Raw genomic sequence first — 20,031 nt, forward strand, 5'->3', positions numbered from 1 at the left:
AGACGTTTAGCTGGATCAGGCCTTGCCTGGCTTTAATGGCTACTTCCCCAGGATGCATGAGTGCCGCTTCCCAGTCAACGTCCTCCATGTTTCTCCTAAACGCCTCCTATTTCCCCTGTAGTTTCCAAGGATTGTCTGGTGTGTTATTTAGTACAGTCTGGTACAGCCGTGAATTTACCATGTGATTAATCACATCACCCAAGACCAAACTCTCTCACAGGGTGTGCTATGGGAGAGCCAGTTCCAGGATCCGGTTTCCCCTCAGAGTGTGTCAGTTGCACGTATCTAAACCGTTCAGTCTCAGCAAGGGCATATTCATGTTGTAGTGTCTCAAACTTTTTGAAATCTCCACTCTCAACTACATCCCCAATGCTTCAATCCTAAATTGCTCCTATCTATGGAAGCCTGCAAGCTTCCCGGTTTCGGCCAGCATAGTACCCTTCCACAACGGGGTGTCCAGGGTGATCTTTCCTTTCCAGCCCATAGCACCTGCAGCTTTGTCCCAGGCCTTAGAGGTGGTCCTAGTCGGTTCGAGTAAGTGTTTTCTGTCCTTTCCCTTTTAGACATAGTGGACATGCGTCGCTGCCCCCAAAGCCACTATTTCTATCCTATAGGCGGGTTCACTGGGTGAACTGTGGCCCAAGTCATTAATTATGAGGAGATGCGTGGCTCTATGGTACACTGATGTACGAGAGTGCAAGGCCTCTGTATCAACGGACCTGTATGAGGTTTACAGAGATATCCATGAATGCCTCCATCACAGACCGGTGCATGGGGCATCCTACCTAGTTTGTCAAAGTAGTTATCCGGAATATGAAATGGGGTGTTTTGCAATATGTACAGCAGCTTGGGCAAAGTGATCATCTTATACAGGACAACCACGTACATAATTGTGGGGGTGGTTTGCGCCACCATTCTGCATCATTGCGAAATTCCCTCGGAAGTCTGTCAAGGTACAACTCTACAATCTGGTAAAGGTCCACTGGTAGGTTTATTCCTTAGTATTTGAAGCCTGTCTTCGTCAGTCAGAAATTCCCCACCACATGCTCCAGGCCCCTCAAGCATTCCACTGGAAAAATGATGATTTTTTCCCAGTTGAATTGGAACCCTGAGTGGGTCTCGAATGCATTGAAAACAAACAGTTTTACTGGGATCAATAACTCTGGGTCTGTTAGGTAGACCAAGGTGTCGTCAACCTATACAAATATTTTTCTGAGTTACCTGTAATCCAGGGAAACCCACTATGTCAGCCTTGCAGCGCACCCAACATCCCAACGGCTCAAGACACAGGGAAAACAGGATGGGTGACAGAAGGCATCCTTCTCTCATTCCTCTCCCCAAGGCAAATGTTTTGGGAACCATGCCATTGACCCTCACAGCTGCGGTAGGCACTTTATACAGAAGAGCAACCTAGCTACAGAACTTGGGTCCAAAACTGAACCACTTCAGGGTTTCGAAGAGATAGCTCTAATCTATGGAGTTGAACTCTTTTTCAACTTGTAGTGACATTATCGCCCTTGGTGGAATGTCCGTCTTAAGTCTATCTAGCTATAGATGCAGACATCTAAGGCCTCGTGGCCTGCACTAGCATAAAGCCAGATTGGTTGGCTTGTTCTTTCCTCACTCTTTTAAACAATGGAATGCAACAACAGGTTTCTCTCGCAAATTAAATTTTGCATGCACTGTGTTAGACTGCTAGCAAGGTCATGGTATATCCCTGCAGGTTTTTAACTAAATGTCCACGCTTCCTGCATTAGGAAGCTCAATGTTGCTGTCCAGGTTATCCATTATATTCTCACTTACAAAAACACACACTACCAACTCCGGCGAAGCACACATTGCAATGTAATTAAAATACCAATCAGACGCGGCTCGTGGGAGTGAAAAGAGGTGAGGTGGAATGTGGCGGAGGACCCCCAAAAAAACGAGGATAAAAATTCAACTTACCCTTTTTCCACGTCGCTCCATCCGCTCCGTCGCTGCAGGCATGGGTGCTACCAGGCAGACTGGGAGCCTGTGCCTTTTCCGCTTGACTTCCTCATTTGTTTACCCCGTGATCATAGGTTCTAGGTGCTTTTCCTCTCAGTACCTCAGTTACTTTCTCGAGGTTCTAGACTCACCCTCCTGTTGTAGTGAGTTAGTTTTCTGCAGAATGGCTCCTGCTGCTGGGCTCTGCATGAGGTTTTGTGTTGGCACATAATGCTTATCTGCCCAAGCTTTGGGCTCCTGGCTTCCAAATACAGATACACATCCGCTGTCTTTCGAGCTGGAGCTGAGACTCGGCCCCAGGAAGTCTGTTTTTTTTTCTGGGCTAGCAACCTCTGTTCTCAGGATCACTCCTATAGCGATATTTGTATGGTTGTTGCTGCGCTCACAAGACCCTGCTCAGGTTTCTTAACAGCAGATGATTTGTGTTACAGAAATTCCTGTTCCTGGATAATATGAGTCTGCTTTCCTAGTTTTTTTTCTACTTCCTTAAGGTAGGATAGGATCTACTGGCCCAGTGTGAGGTTTCATCTTTCTGTTCAGGCTAGCCCTTTTCAGCTCCTCTAACTGACTGGGACTGATTTCGGTAGTTCTTTCTCCCTATCTCTACATAGGCCAGGAGTACAACATTGTTCTCTCCTGTCTTTAATCTCCTTCACCTGAGCCTGGGTTGACCATTTCTCATGCCCTACCCTCTTGAGCTTTTATGTGAAGTACAAGTGACACAGCTAATCATGTGTCTTCCCATCTTTTTCGATTGTGCCTTGAGACAGGCAAAAGCTCACCCCCTGCTCTGAGCTTTATGTCTCTGGCCATCCTCCACTCTGCTTGTGACTCTGGTCAAGGTTCCTGTCCCTGACAAGGACTTTCTCTCATTTGATTTGATCCCTCTCCAAGCAGATCATAGTATCTGCTCATCTACATGCTAGTTTTCTTGCATCCTTGCGCACCCGTCTGCAGACCTGAACCCAGGTGTTTCCCTGTTTCTGTCTATGCTCTCCTTCCTCTGCCTACAGACAAAACTATACGCAATGGATCCAATCCTCATAAGAGAGTAAATCTACACCCAAAGCTTTAAGACTTCGTCTGAGTGTAGATGTTCTTGTTTTTATGTATCACAAAAGTTTGTCAGCTTATATTTGGAAATCTGTGAAAGTCACAGGTTTCATGGGCTAGTCCAGCCAAACATTCATGCACAAATAGGTTTGTGAACTCGGCTCAATGCGTCTTTTTGACGTGGCAGCACTTCCTGGTGCTGCTTCAAATCGAAGAATACATCCCACGGTAATTCCACTTAGGGCCCGGAGCTCCTATGCCCAACTGTGGCATCTCCAGTGCATTAAAATGCAATAACACCACAATCATCATCCTTAGTGCTGTAATACAACAATATCCACAGTGCTTTAAATGAAAGGATAATAGCCCATACATACTCCATACATTATCCACAGCGAGCTGCAGTACTAAATAAATATAATACCCAAACAGCATTCACAGCAGGTACATGGTTTTTCCCAGAATACCATGGGTAGCGGAAGTGACATCACAAACCCTTTCACTCGACCTGATCACCTCGTTGGTTGACCTTTTGTCCTACCCAGTGCCTCCCAACAGCGTTCTTGCTGCTGAGTGGCAAGGTGAATGGTAAGAAGCAGAAACTGGAGAAAGCAATTTATAGTGCTTTTGTGCTTCACGCTTCTACTACCGGTTTCATGACCCCTGATGATCGGGCTCGCAGGGCTAGAGTACCAAAGGGCATCTAAGGAGCGGCTGCAGCTACGCCTAGCAATCCTTCAGTGGTACCCATAATCCAGAGTGATGCTATATGGCAGCAACACCCTTTCCCGACATCCACTGTACTGTTATATAGTGTCACCACCCGATGCTGCACCCGGGTAGTTGTAACAAAACATCACCACTCTGGGTGGAACCAGGATCCCGCAAATGCCCCCACATAATGCCCGGGTAGCGCTAACAAAACATCACCACTCTGGGTGGAACCAGGATCCCGCAAATGCCCCCACATAATGCCCGGGTAGCGCTAACAAAACATCACCACTCTGGGTGGAACCAGGATCCCGCAAATGCCCCCACATAATGCCCGGGTAGCGCTAACAAAACATCACCACTCTGGGTGGAACCAGGATCCCGCAAATGCCCCCACATAATGCCCGGGTAGCGCTAACAAAACATCACCACTCTGGGTGGAACCAGGATCCCGCAAATGCCCCCACATAATGCCCGGGTAGCGCTAACAAAACATCACCACTCTGGGTGGAACCAGGATCCCGCAAATGCCCCCACATAATGTCTTGGTGGGAGGACTGAACGCGTGGTTGTGTTCTGCGCATATATCTTGAATAAAAGTCAAATTTGTACTTTATTAATTATTATGAGCTGTAGGTATCTAGACCCCTATTTGACCTCAGAGCCAGGAAATCTAATTACCTCCAGGCTGCAAGCAAGAGTTAATTGAGGAAGGAACATCCCGGAGCCAGGCTCTCTTTAAATGGTCATCTCCAAACACAGGAGATGGCAGCTCGCTGAACGAGTCAGGCCACACACTGATCATTGTCTCAAGGGAAGCCTCAGAGGAAGCTGCGACAGGCTCGTGGTTTAGAGGACACAAGCCAGACACCGACCCACCTTTGAATCCAGGTGCATCCTTGTGGGAGCTTGGAAGACGGTCACTTCCATGCAATGATCTCCTTTATGTTTTTTCGTCTGTGGAAGAGCGATTAAACTGCTGTGGCTACTGAATTTTAAAGTGTTCGTAGTAGCTACTGAATTTTAAAGTTTTCATATTTCTAATGCTCCCCTAGATTGAAAATCGTAATCTGTGGTTTAGTCATACCTTGTGATATATTACTACCTTCCGTGTATTTTTATAAAAGGTTATGAGTGTGTTGTGTTTATTTATTAATAAATAGTATTTTTGCCTCTTTTGAAGTTGCCTGATCATTTTTCATTGAAAGAAGGGGTGCTCTAGCTTCTGGCTAGTTAGAAATGCGTTTGGAAACAAAACACAGCCAAATACTTTTTGAAAGGGTTAGGACTCTGAATGGAAACAGGGAGAATGGAGTTGTGAGAAAGCAAATGGCTTGTGCAACCTTTGCGGCATGCTAGTGTACACAGACTGCCATCTTGTCTTGCTGCCAATATTTACTGCACATATGCTTTAAGATCCCAAATGTCACAGCCGAGGGCCTACAGAGCCAAAGCAAAGAAAGGGGTAACTAAATTGGAGAAGCTTCCTGCAACTGAAGCAGGCAGGAGTAACAGTCCACATCAGAGACTGGAGAACAACTGGTGCACCCTGCATCAGCAGATCAGCTGGGTAGGCTACATGATATGGAGAGGGCGAGACACAAAATGACTAAAGGGGTTATGAGTGACCACGTTTAAGGCCTCTGAGACTAATCCCAAGAAGGACAAAAAGGAAGTGAAGAGAAGGTAGCAACCTAGGTTATATCGTCAAAACCCCGAAACCGGTCCCAAGAGGCTTGTTTATGGTCCAGGGAGGACCTGGCTTGGCAGTTAGGCTGGACTGTTCCCATAGGGACCAGGGTCAAGACTGATTTGCATATAGATGGTTCCAAACTGGGGTGACGTGGAAAGCAAAATAATGATAGATTAAGCCCAGATCTGTGACTGAGGGTGAGTGTTTGAAAAGTTTCAACACTCCGTCCATCATTTTATTTTGTAATGTTGTTATGCACACCCTAAGTGGCTAGAGTATGCCCAGGCGTGGATCCCTAGCTCATTGTACCACTGGATTCAAGCTAGCCTGGCTGATGAGAGGTGATACCCCGAAAGCGGTCCCAGGATGCTTGTTTCTGGTCCAGGAAGGAACTGGCTTGGCAGTTCGAACTGGACTGTTCCCATGGGGATCAGGGTCAAGACTGATTTGCATATAGTTGGGTCTGAACTGGGGTGACGTGCAAAATAACAAGGTGAGTGGGTGAAAAGTTTCAACACTCGGCCATCACTTTATTTTGTGATGTTGATATCTCCAATTACCACATGCAGTTGAAGTGAAGAGGGTCCTCACGCCACCCTGAACTGTTATCAGTTGTTCCACACATTGTGGTGCTTGGACAGCCCCATTTCATAGCTTCCAGCACAAGTTCAAGCATGTACAAGCTGGGCATCATCTCGCTGTCCATTAGCGTCTCCTTGCTTATTTTTGTTAGGATGACTGGAGGTCTGATTTCTTCTCTCCCTACTCATATACTTTTGAGTGGTGATTTCAACTCTGTCTCCTGTTCCTTATTCTTTAATCCACATCCCTTTTCAGGGAAGAGTGAAAGAGAATAGGTAAACCTAGGTAGTGCACACAGTTTCAGCTGCTACAACTGAGCTAAAGAAAAAGTTGAAGACATATAGAAAGTAAGGACCTAAATGTTAGACCCCACCCATTATTTTCTATTTTCATCCAGCACGTTAATAACAGAATGTCTACAATCATGAGTTAAGAGACAAAGAAAGCCAAAAACTTATTCAAAAACACTATTGTGAATACTTTAACCACAGGGTCAAAAAACTAAAAACACAAGGTCGGAGGAAGAAGGTATTGGTATGTTATTTTTCCAACCTACTGGTCAAGGAAAGGAAAGCCTACAGTAATAATAACAACCGTAGCAAACCAGGAGATAAGCAGAAAGCCACCTGCCAGTAATCACTCAAACAACCATTCGATACCAGGTATAGGCTTTCAGGGTTATAGAGACAAGAGTGGGCGGAAAGAACTCCGTCTGCTGCATTCTGGAGAGCTAAGAAGCACCATGCTGAGGAAATGAAAACTCTGGGGGTTTCTGATGTTTTTTCAATCATATCTGAAATGAACAACAGAGGGATCTGTGGTCTAGAGGCTGAAACTTGATTCCACCAGTTTAAGCATACAGTGTCAATCCAGTGTCAAACTTCGTTATCTGAAAGGAGCTTTCTGCCAACAGCAGTGGTGGGGAGGCAGCAAAGAATGGGCAAGGCTGCTAAGATGAATGACCCTTGGAGCACAAACCCCACCAGGAATCTGCCCCACATCTTTCAGATGCTCTGAGCAGCCCCAGTCCAACCTGCAAGTCTCCAGCTATGCCACGGGGTAAAGTAATTCCCACATTTTCTCAATCTGGAGAGTTCTGTCACCCACATGCTAACATTATTCTTTGTCCAAGTCACCGCTATAGCTATACCATTCCCTTTGCTCTGAGATTTGTTGATGCTTCCAAACCAGCTACCTTCAATGTCTTTTCTTTTGTCCAGCTTACAAGACAACCGATGGATACTAAATTCTGTCCCCCTTCTAACAAACATCAACTTGCTTTTCAGAGGAACCAATACCCCACTCTTACCTTCAGGAATCTACAATGTTTACCTGATCTTTAAGAAAGATAGGAGGTCATTCTGACCCCGGCGGTCATGGACCGCCGGGGCCAGGGTCGGCGGTAGCACCGCCGACAGACCGGCGGTGCCCCGCAGGGCATTCTGACCGCGGCGGTTCGGCCGCGGTCAGACGAGGAAAACCGGCGGTCTCCCGCCGGTTTTCCGCTGCCCTGTTGAATCCTCCATGGCGGCGGAGCGCGCTCCGCCGCCATGGGGATTCAGACACCCCCTACCGCCATCCTGTTCATGGCGGGAAACAGGATGGCGGTAGGGTGTGCCGCGGGGCCCCTGGCATGGGCACTGCAGGGGCCCCCGTAAGAGGGCCCCGCAAAGTATTTCAGTGTCTGCCGTGCAGACACTGAAATACGCGACGGGTGCCACTGCACCCGTCGCACCTTCCCACTACGCCGGCTCCATTCGGAGCCGGCGTCCTCGTGGGAAGGTTGGTTTGCCCTGGGCTGGCGGGCGGCCTTTTGGCGGCCGCCCGCCAGCCCAGGGCAAACCTCAAAATACCGTCAGCGGTCTTTGGACCGCGGAGCGGTATTTTGACGGGGGAACTTCGGTGGGCGGCCTCCGGCGCCCGCCGAAGTCAGAATCACCCCCATAGACCAAACTTGTTCTTCAACAAAGAGGTGATATTTATCCTCTGGCATCAAGGTTACCACCACATTCTAACCCAGAGGTCCGACAGAAGAGGATAACGTCATCTCTAGGAAAGTTACAAAGCGTGTCAATTTAGTGCTCCTGTCTAGCTACGAACCTCAACCTTATGTCCTCCAAGCCTGACTCCCTTCTCAGGGGAATACAATTTATATCCAAACATCCTACACTCACAAACACCACTGTAAATGTGCCTCAGAACTACCAGGATCTCATTCTCTCAGCTTAGCTCAAAGCAACCTCCTCTAGATCCTTGATGGAATCCAGAGCTCGCAGTAACAGACAATCACATCTTAATAGAACTGTGACACCTCTGTCTAAGACGTAAACTTAGGCTTTGCATGAAGAATATGGCTTTAATGCAATGTTTAACCGACCACAAGTCGTCCATAAGATCCTTAAAGGTTAGGGCACAAGAAAAGAAACAATATCATACATCAGAAAATGTATCCACTATAACGACCTAAGAGAAGTAAACACCCCAGCCACTCCAACAAGTAGCCCTACTCATTCCTTCATCACATCTCTTTCACAGCTGCAGACTGACAGAAACCCATACCTTGAAGGTTGAAGACTGCGATACCTCTAACAACCTGGATCTTCCTGACAGAAACCTGGTTGAATGAAATCTATCAACCATGGCTAGACCTGTCTGGTCCACGTGAATAAAATATTATTCAGTTGGGTAGAATAGAAATAACCGGTGTTGACACAGCAGAAATACAAAAATCTCCATAATGTGAGTCAAAACAAGGAACAATGTTTACCCTTCTATGTATTTTAATTGAAATAAAATGATTAACCCTGCTAATATTAACCTCTAGGCAATCTATTACCTGGCTGGTGACAACATGTTTATGGAATACGTGATTACAATTTCACAGAATCATCATTAATCAAATTGGGCAACAACATGTTGGTAAGTGTATTTAATCTTCAGAGGGAATTGGGAACAAAACGACTGCACTGCTTTCATCCTCTTTCCCACTTGATAATAATGTCTCCAATAGTATTCATTTATGTCCTTACCTAATAGACACCAAAAAATTCTACTCTTCAAAGTAACAGACGTAAGGGTCAAAGTGGATACTCCAATCCCAATAGAGCGACCTGACCATTACTTCATCCCCTTCTATCTCCATTCCTCTAAAGTTATTTCCTCATCCCCTTCTATCTCCACTGCACTAAAACATTAACCATTTCGTAGCCCAGGAGACATAAGCAATGGATAAGAAATGTAAATAACAACGACACTTCAATGCTTGTTTCGAAAAAAAGCACACACATTACAATCCAGCTCTATGGAGCTGGATGGCAATGGGCTCCCTGTAAACTACAATGAAAACATGATTGAGATAATGGCCACAGTTGATCTAAAGTACTGAAAAGATAAAAAAGAGTCTTGGTATGCTAAAGAATGGGGAGATTCAGGAAAACCTTCAGAGTATTTGAACACATTTTGGGCCAGATATAACAACAGGTTTTGCCCATTCTGCGTCTATGGGGAAATGTGATGATACATGAGGCCTATGGTGAAAAAACAACATTCTGGGGAACATGGCATAGCTCTAACGTAAAATACAAAATACCTACCTTTAAAGGTACATCCACCTATAAGATAAAGGAGCCTGATCAAGCAAAAAACTTCACAAAAGGATTTTGGGGACAATAAATAGTTCACACTGCCCAAATCAGAGGGAGTCACCAACATTTCAGAGAAGTTGAAGAAGTTGAAGTTGAAGAATAGAGAAATCTAGGACCCACATTCCAAGAAATCACAGAAATACTGTGCCCACTTGCTACAAGTTAAGGTCACCTGGAGCTCCTTTAATGAAATCGCCCCAAACAAACTGCTATATACAATGGCTAGAATTTAACATACAGAACTAAGCCTTTCAGCACCACATTTCTCAAGTAAACTAACTATTATATTACTCCTTACTGGACCACGTTGATCAATACTTCTTTGCCCTCACAATTAGACCTATGATTCCTAAAACTAGGCCACGTCTCATCTTAAGTTAAAAGAATCCTTGATCAGATTTCAGTAGTCCCTCCCTGGCTAAAGTAATTAAGAGCTGCATTGAGATGCTGCTAAAAATGCTTCTCTTATGATGGTGAACTAGTAGATGAGCTCCAGACAGACTTCAGATCAGAAAGCAGCACTTAGTTTACAATTTTTATAATAGTTGACAACGCTCTCCACATTTCAGATAAGACTCCTGTCTCCTTTTCCCTCCTAGGTCTATCAGTGTCCTCGACATACTGAATTACGCATGGGATCTTTGGGAACTGCGTTGGTGGAGCAGTGCATAGCAATTATTTGGGCGAGCCCCTGGGGTTTGCCCAGTAGAAAAAAAGACTTGATGAAGTGGACAGTGGCGGATGACCAGTGTAAGAAGGCCTCAAACAACGATGACAATTAATAGAAGATCTTACTGACTGGTTGGAAATATTAACTGAACTGATTGATCCCCCGAACAATAGACCACCTTGAATGAGGAATGGGTGCAGCAAAAAGTTGTATAGGGACTACTGCTAATGTTAATCTCATGTTAGTCTTCATGGGAAATAGATGGTGTGGAAGCTGCTTAGAGCAAACAAGATGATATGCTCCATGTTAAGACGCTCTCTAATTGGTGCAGTGCGAATAATACTGTAACTGTGCAAATGGATGTTGCTAATCAAAATCAATAAAAAGTAGTTAAAAAAAACACAAATTGTCCAACTTACTCACTGAGCTGGTGCTTGTCCAGCAAATGGTAGCACTGAGTTCTATTCTCCCCTGCTAGTTTCAAAGTTTATATGGAGCTTTCAGCTTTTACTCTCAGTCACACTAAGATCTCCTATCACTATTTTATCCAGATGACACGCATCTGAAAATATCCTGCTCTAAACATGTTGAAGGGAAGTCTGGATATCTCTTCACCACCTAAAGGTGAGTTCCTCCAGTCATCCTCCACTTAAGTTCTGTACCCTGTTTCAAACATAGGTTATATCGCTAGCAGTATTAGACGGTCACCCTTTAATCACAAATTAGCCAAATGTCTTCCAGCATTGCCAGCCACATCAGGATTACAGAGGGCACTCAGAATGAGAACCATAGTATCCAATGTATGTTTTAAAAACGGACACAAAGTATTTGCAGCACTGATATGCAACCACCCCATGATGTATCCACAGTAATGTCACACCACAAACAAACCCTGGTAAACCATCGGATATGATGTCATACCACAACCCCTAATTCAGAGCACTGTTACATAATCACCTCATCGAGGGCCTGATTTAGACCCTGGTGGATGGAATACTCCGTCACAATCATGAGGGATATCCCATCAGCCGTATTACAATCTCCATGGGATATAATGGAATCGTAATATGGCAGGTAGGATAGCTGTAACATTTGTGACTGAGTATTCGCCTCCGCCAAGATCTAAATCAGACCCTAAGTATTCACAATGTTATTCAGCACGACCCATTAATGTTGTGACATAAGTATCTATACACATAACGGTCCCATTTCCTCTGTACAACACACCTCCATGGAGTCGGAGTTACTGATTTTGTATTGTACTTAGTACAGAAGTTTTATTAAAGTGTGGGTTGCATCAGAAACTGACTTCCACTGCTCTGTACTATAAAAAACAAATCATAAATGAAGTCAAATAACAAGAGACGCTCTGCTTCTGAGAAGGCCTAAAATCATACATTTCATAAAAGTTGACATTCTGGAAAAAGTGGGAGGAGTCACACAGAGATCTCACAAGTTTGTCCTTCCTACAATCTTCATGGACCTGCAACATAGTACATAAAACACCTTTTCTCTCATGTTTACCTTGCATCTGAAATATGTAACATTGAATATACAGCTACCTGCGTATTTCTTTTCTGAGAAAAGCTTACCTCGGGGAGCTCTGTATTCAGATAGACCTAGTAGTGCTGTATATTTCTGGAAAGCAAACAGCCTCACGCGGGGTGACATACATTGTTGCTACAAGGCTTTTGTACACAGGAGCTGCAGTACAATGTGTACAATTAAACAACGGACTTATGTTTAACTTGGAGAACCACTACAATTAGCTGTAATTTATCACTAACACCAAATCTGATACCATCCCACGTTTCCACATTCCTCGTGGTAACTGCAGTGGTGTACCTTCATGGATGGTTCCACACGCCTCATGGGATGGGGAAACAAAACACAGTCATATCAGGAGTGCTTAACAGCACATTGTGTTGTCCTCAACCATTTTCATTATATTAATTTCACAGAAAACACACAGTTAAAAAACAACAGTGATTTAACAAATGAAGTCAGCGTAATTAATTATGTATTTAATCATTAATATATATTTCTCACTCTAAAGTTGAAATTCCACTTATGGCAACACAACATTTTTTGGAGGCACGGCTGGGTCTCCATGAAGACCCATTTATGTAGGAAAACAACACATCCTGGCAGTTCAGGAAAAGACCCTTGCTTTGGATGGGTGTTTTCTTACCCGAATGCTTCAGGGGTCCCCCCGCACAGCACAGAACAGAGTTTATTCCACTACACTGCACCTAGGAATGTTTTTGAATCACTGGCTAACTATGAATCCGTCAGTGCAGTTTCTGTATTAGGGGCGTGTCATCAACACAGGCGCCATATTCGTAGCCGCATGAAACGAAGAGCGGAGCCAGTGGCATGCCATTTGGCAACAAAGTACTTTGGCGCATAGTCAAGAGGCCAATCTTAACCTCAGAAAGTCCCAGTCTGCTTGGAAGATCAGTGATACTTGCTCTACAACAATCTGAACTGGCAAAGTTCTTCCTTCGGTTATCTGGCCCAACACTTTGCAGTTTTTGAAAGAGGAAACCCAGAAAGGGATGCTGGGTTCAAAGCTATCTCACGAGTCCTGCTGAATATACGGGTTTGGTTGAGGCTCAGTAACAGACCTGCTTGTATTCAGAACCATTCATTTTTATGTCAGCCATTCTGCACACCTGGATGCAGATGAGAGAATCATGAGAGCTAGCATTTCTTGGTTGGAGAAAGCCTCTAAAATAAATATCTGTAAGGATAAAGTATTACTTAATTTCAAAGAAGCGAAAAAATTAAAATTTCACAAGAGAAATGGAGAATCTCTCAGCTACACTCTGCCTCACACATGCGAAAATTAACATAACAGCTATCAAGGACTTTGAAAGAACAAGCATATATTATGAATGGGTGGGATTCCATACCACATACCTCCTCGACATGCTTATCCTAGCACCGTACTCAGAAGGGTTCTCTTTAAAACTGTTTGCAGCTCGGTAATGGTTGAGCACATTAAAAAGTTCCTTTTTAATTCTAACGTGAGCTAGGTTATGGGAGGTTTATGGAAATCTTTCAGTCATGAGCTTGTTTTTTCATTTAGGCTTATCCAAAAGTCTTATTCTGTTTTAGCTCACCAATCCTTTTTTTCGTTCAAGGTACTTCGACAAAATATGATTTCTATAGAAAGTTGTGTTGTTAGAAGTTGGTGAAGATGAGGCATAATAATTAGAACTGAACCATTTGAGGTCTGTAGACAAGGGTATCCTGGTAGCCGAGAACCGCCCACACTACTGTTGGTCTGATTTCACCTGATGTCAGGCAACAATGGTAGTTCAAAAGTAAATGCACGACGTTAGATGCCTTCACATGTACTGGAGCCCAAGCTTAGTCACTTCAGTGTGGTGCTATGAGGCACTGAAAAGAACTGTGTCCCCTTGCCTTTTAACATGAGAAGTACGACAGTCATTTCCTGGGTACTGCAGCACTCCAGAAAGTTTTTCTCTCATGTACTGGAAAATTTAAGTTTTCCTAATTTAAAATAGGATGGCGAGAGAGGATCAGATTTAATTGTTAGATCAGCTTTTGCACATCTGTGGACAGAATCCCTAGATTCAGAAACTGAATACAAATCTCTAAAAGTTCACCACAAACAATGGAAGAATGAAAATATTATCTTCAATGCAAGTCAGGAAGATTCCTTAACTTTCTCCATCTTTGCAATGGACAGCAGAAGGTAATAAAAGGTTATGCCATTGCCCCCCTCCCAGGTTCGAGGAGAACCCCACCCAACAGGACAGGAAGTGGGAGAGGATCTGCTTAAAGGTGATGTTGATGTGTGAACCTCCTCTCCTAAACATTGAAGGAACTCTTCAGACTCCGTGTCCCGGATACCCCGGGAGAAAGGGTGGAGGCAGAACTCTACTGAGAGCGCAATCTGTTTGTATTTGGAATGGACTGGGACAGTCAGATGGGAGGGTGAGTGTGTCTCACTGAGACGCAATGCACACAGACCTTCCAAATTTGAGGAGGAAAGAATTTGGTTGCTGTGTTGGGCTGCTTTGTGGTTGCTGTGAACTGTGGATCCTAGTACGTGTCTCTCTTCCTGGACTGTGAGCCCCAGGGGTGTGGAACCAGCCACTGCCTTTGCACAAGAACGAGTGTCCTAAAATGAGTTTAGAGGGTGTGCACTGTCATGGAGAGTCTTATATGGAGCACTGAAAACGATGTTCTACAGTGTGAAGGTCCTCCCTGCCAGATTTACATTGCCCAAAGAACTGTAACATAAAGTGCTATGATGCAGTCTGCTGTGCAACATGGCTAAAACACACTGAGAAAGCCAGTACTCTTGCATGTGTGAGACCAACTGGCTTTGCCAATGCTTGTTAAATTTATTGCAGTTTGGGTTGGTTAAAGACTTCACATCTGGCACGTTCTATTGCAATTTAGCCAGACTGCACAAGCCATGTTGTCACACGCCAGCTATGGTGCTCCTTGGAATCAGTTTACCTCTGTGGGTAAGGCAGGCAACCACCTGACTGCCTATAACAGTAAACAAGATCTTTGAGTCTGAGGACTGTTTGGACAGCATCCAGCTCCGGACGTCTAGATGTATTGGCCCATGGATTGCGGTCACTGTTTGCATATACTAGGCATACATATATAACAAAATTAAAATAATGAGTCAGACTAAAAGAAGCTAGAGGACACATTGAAATAAAATGAATTATAAGGGTTAAAATGGACGTGCCATGGGGACCCCAAAAGCCAACTGGGGGATCCCTGAGGTTGAAGGAAGGCCTAAAATTGCAGAAAGACGTTGACTGAGCACAAATTACTTTCAATAAGTGAATGATCCTATTTCTATTTAGGTCAACCTTCGTCTGTGGATATGCTAATGAGGACATAATGTTAGAAATTGCACAGCGAACAGTCGGGAAGAACAAATATGTCCATGCACATTGATTGCACTGATAAATTTCTTTGTTGTCTTTCTTTTGGTGCAGCGATGAAGTGCTGTACTCCTGCAATGCCTCACAAGCACGTATGATCCTTCCTGAAACAGGACATTGAAAAACCAATTTGCAACTCTGTGGCGAACAAAGCAAGGAATGGTGCTGTGAACATTCTAAATATGGGCTGTGTACATGTTGATGACCATGAACAAAAACAAAGAGTAGCAACATAGTGGCACACATCACAATAGAGCAAAATAGCAGAAAAGTGCACTCGCCTGGTCCTGAGAGCTCATAACTTGCAATTTCATGTGCTTCAAGTATGTGGCAGTCAAGGGCATGTTATAATCGATGACACCTGAGTCCAGCGACGAAGGAGACTCAATTTCTGAGATACAGAGGGAAGAAAAAAAGCAGAGACCCGGTCACATTTCAGTTGGATGAACTGATGCTTTTAGAGAATACCAAACTCTATCAAAGTGACAACACAAGTCCAGTTGAAGGTTGGGTGGCTTAAGGTATACTATGAAAGGGAATCTAGAGCTCTCCCAAAGATCTTCTATTTTATCAACACCTGATGACCTAATTGCAGCTCTCCAGTGCTATATTTATTTATTTATTTAAAAAATATAAAATCTGAGCAATTGAATGACTATGGCCCTGATTCTGACCTTGGCGGACGGCGGAGGCCGTCCGCCAAGGTACCGCCGCCAAATGACCGCACCGCGGTCAGAAGACCGCGGCGGCCATTCAAACATTTCCTCTGGGCCGGCGGGCGCTCTCCAAAAGAGCGCCCGCCGGCCCAGAGGAAATGCCCCTGCAACGAGGACGCCGGCTCAGAATTGACCCGGCGTAGTTGCAGGGGTGCGACGGGTGCAGTTGCACCCGTCGCGTATTTCAGTGTCTGCAAAGCAGACACTGAAATACTTTGCGGGGCCCTCTTATGGGGGCCCCTGCAGTGCCCATGCCCTTGGCATGGGCACTGCAGGGGCCCCCAGGGGCCCCGCGGCACCCCCTACCGCCATCCTGTTCATGGCGGGTTTCCCGCCATGAACAGGATGGCGGTAGGGGGTGTCAGAATCCCCATGGCGGCGGAGCGCGCTCCGCCGCCATGGAGGATTCCCCCGAGCAGCGGAAAGTCGGCGGGGGACCGCCGACTTTCCGCTTCTGACCACGGCTGAACCGCCGCGGTCAGAATGCTCGTGGGAGCACCGCCAGCCTGTTGGCGGTGCTCCCATGGTTGGTGGCCCTGGCGGCCACCGGCCGCCAGGGTCAGAATGACCCCCTATGTCATTTAATTTGCACAATACAAACTTTAGTATCTCTGTCTGTTTCCTTAATTTTTCAAGTACACAAATTTGGTATTGATTAAATGTACTGGAAGGAAAGTATGCCACGGGTTAAATCTATAAAGCAGTGTTTCCTTCATAGTGCTAATCCGTTATGCAGTTTTCATCCCAGATGCTTCCTTGCAAGGCTGTCATGCTCTTTCAAGTGGCCTCAGAGGGAAGATACTGTTGTATACATTGGAATCCTGCATACTTGACATTAAGTCTGAATTTGTCATTTCAATTAAACTGAAAGGCATTTCTAATATTGATGTTTTACTGCTAGTACACTACTTCTATTAGGCAAGGAGCAACCTCTCTACAGACTCCGGCTGGAAGGAACTTGTTCTGTCAGGTTGGCCACAGTCCATGAACGTTTCAATGTCATTCTCTATGTCTTATGGGTGAAAGAAATTGTGAGTAAATTTGCAAGATCCTGAGGAATGAAAATAGAGCTATCATTCTTGAACATAACAGCTTACAGAGGCTGGACCTGTGCTTAAAATCCACAAGCCTCTATGTTGCTGCACCAGAGATAGACATGACCAAAGGAGACAGCATTCTTCTGGACCGATTTTTTCCTCGCTGATAAATTTAATCGGATGGAAGTTCAAACCACTGAAAACACCATTATAGTGATAATATTGGAAACGCTGGTTTATTCTCATATTAATTTAGCTAAACTACTGTCTGACTTTGTGCAGCATCTTAGGATATACCTGCTGTTAAAGGAGAGTAGGTCTCCTCTCCACATTTAGAAACCTTACATTTTCCAGCTCAGGTTCTGAATTACTACAATATTCACTCTCTCTGTTAACCTTTCTCTGGACCTGCTGTGAAGGGGGCCCCCTCTGCTGGCTATATGTATATAAATTCAATGTATATATAAACTTAAACATTCATTATCATAATATACACATTTTCATAAGTATTAAATTATCTGCATGATTTGGTTAGGCCCTGGGTCCTTCACTACCCTCTCCAGCCCATCGAAATTGCTATGCTCTTACCTTTAGGTTCCAATCCATTGGCATTAAAGTGCATTCTCTTCTGACATTCTGTACAGCTCATTAGAAACCTGGTCACGGCCTCTCTTGGCAGAAACGCATATGTTTCTGCAATCTAGGAATAAAAAAGCATAACCGAAAGAATTATTTAATCAACATGAAATCACAATGTTCAATGCTCCAATATGTCCTATCTAGAAATCAGTGAGACCGGATTGATCTATGAAGCAAGAAGGAAAATAAAATGTAAGCAGCTTTACAAATTAAAAAGTATATATGCAACCATTGTTTGAGCTCACACATGGTGGATAACACCTTGATCAGATCCGATGGAGGCTTTCCACCTAGTGTACAGCACAGAGGGGGTGATTCTGATTCTGGTGGGCGGCGGAGGCCGCCCGCCAGAATTCCGCCCTCCAAAATACCGCGCCGCGGTCAAAAGACCGCGGCGGGTATTTCAAGTTTTCCCCTGGGCTGGCGGGCGGCCGCCAAAAGGCCGCCCGCCAGCCCAGGGGAAAACGACCTTCCCACGAGGATGCCGGCTCGTAATCGAGCCGGCGGAGTGGGAAGGTGCGACGGGTGCATTTGCACCCGTCGCGTATTTCACTGTCTGCCAAGCACACAGTGAAATACTTGTAGGGGCCCTCTTACGGGGGCCCCTGCAGTGCCCATGCCAGTGGCATGGGCACTGCAGGGGCCCCCAGGGGCCCCGCAACCCCCCCTACCGCCATCCGGTTCCCGGCGGGCGGACCGCCGGGAACTGGATGGCGGTAGGGGGGGTCGGAATCCCCTCGGCGGCGCAGCTAGCTGCGCCGCCTTGGAGGATTCAACAGGGCAGCGGTACACTGGCGGGAGACCGCCAGTGTTGCCGGTCTGACCGCGGCTTTACCGCCGCGGTGAGAATGCCCTGCGGGGCACCGCCGGCCTGTCGGCGGTGCTCCCGCCGACCCTGGCCCCGGCGGTCTAAGACCGCCGGGGTCAGAATCACCCCCAGAGTGTTCACACGATGCTTGGTTAGTATCCCACGTTATAGAGCTGTAGAAGTACCTTAAGTGGACATGTACAGGAGTAACATTTTATTTAAAAGTAGCGGGTGTACATGAAAGGCACAGGTGCTATTTCTTTAACAATCTTTCCCCTTGGAACTGCAAATACAGGAAAGACAGAGCACTGTCCCCTGCAAGCCATCATTCCGGCATCTGCTGCGAATCATTGGGAGTCACAAATTGCGATCTGCCTAATTAATATTTGTTAATTGACTTGTGATCCCCGCAAATTGATCATGTCCAGTGCTACTCATTAGGACATAGGTCACATCACAAATTACAAACCAATTTGAGTGTAAATTACACATCCCTGGGTTGGAAATGTGAACAAAACATCAACCCATTGGTTACTTGTAACTGTGTTTCTCGAGCGACCGCATGGTTTGTTGAACATTCTGTGTCATCGGTTTAAAATTCCCATACAGATGACAAGGAATATTCAATAAATATTCACAAAATCTATGAAAGACATTAATTGCTTTGAAAAATAACTGACCATTAATTGTGGTTATCCATGGTAAATAACTTCCATATATAGAATGCTTCTTGAACAGAACCCTTTGTTAGGCTGGAAGCACTGTCCTCTGACATTTAAATTTATTTAGCAAACAGGATATCATCTGTGTAAAGCAACAAGTTATGTGTGCTGGTTTTCAAAGTGATAGCTTCATTTTTTGAGGCACTTAATGAAAGGCAATTCTCGGGAGATTTTTCTAATAGAAATATTTTATCACCATTTACATTTGAATACCAAAACATTTGCTTTGCATATTTGTATCATTGTAACAGATTGGTCCATATATTCCCTCCCCCTGGACTCAGGTCCAAGTCAATAAAATCTTCTCCTCAATGTACGGTATGATATTTCTGGATTTCTACTAGGCTCTGAGATCATAATAATCCCACCATTTCTTCCACACACATTCATATTTGCGGGAGCACGGCATGGCTTATAAATCGTCTCTTCAAGCATATCGCACCAGTCAATGCCTCAGATCTATACCTCAATCGAGGGGATGGTGGAGGTTTTCAAATTTTGTGCAATATCTCTTTCGACGATTAACATACCCAGACCCATCAGTGTACTGTCTCCTCGGGACCCGCCCACATCATCAAGAATACCAAGTAATGCAACCCTTGAGTTTGCTTCAAGTTGTTTGACTGTGTGGAAAGGACATTGATAATAGCCATCCTGTAGACCTGTATGACTGGCCATTTCCAGACAACATGGAAGAAATCCCACATAGTCTTTGCACCTGTGACATTTAGGTAAGTCAGTGGTGCCTGCCCTCCACAATCCGTAAGGTGACAAGTATTTAAATTGCCCCCAAGTAGAGTCTGGCAGAAATTGCTATCGTTCAGTGG

The 20,031-nt window shown here is 45.0% G+C and overlaps 1 protein-coding gene across 3 annotated transcripts in view; it reads right to left on the bottom strand.

Annotated features, from left to right (window-relative positions):
• The window catches only part of NOL4L (nucleolar protein 4 like), a 407,582-nt gene that overhangs the window by 257,387 nt on the left and 130,164 nt on the right, over window positions 1-20,031 (bottom strand). For all 3 annotated transcript variants that reach the window (XM_069243393.1, XM_069243394.1, XM_069243392.1), the window contains exons 3-4: window positions 17,624-17,735; window positions 15,564-15,673 (exon numbers count right to left, since the gene is read on the bottom strand). In XM_069243393.1, coding sequence (XP_069099494.1) covers window positions 15,564-15,673; window positions 17,624-17,735 — 222 coding nt within the window. The remainder of the gene's footprint in view (window positions 1-15,563; window positions 15,674-17,623; window positions 17,736-20,031) is intronic.

Source organism: Pleurodeles waltl, chromosome 7, assembly GCF_031143425.1.
Source record: "Pleurodeles waltl isolate 20211129_DDA chromosome 7, aPleWal1.hap1.20221129, whole genome shotgun sequence".
NCBI lineage: Eukaryota > Metazoa > Chordata > Amphibia > Caudata > Salamandridae > Pleurodeles > Pleurodeles waltl.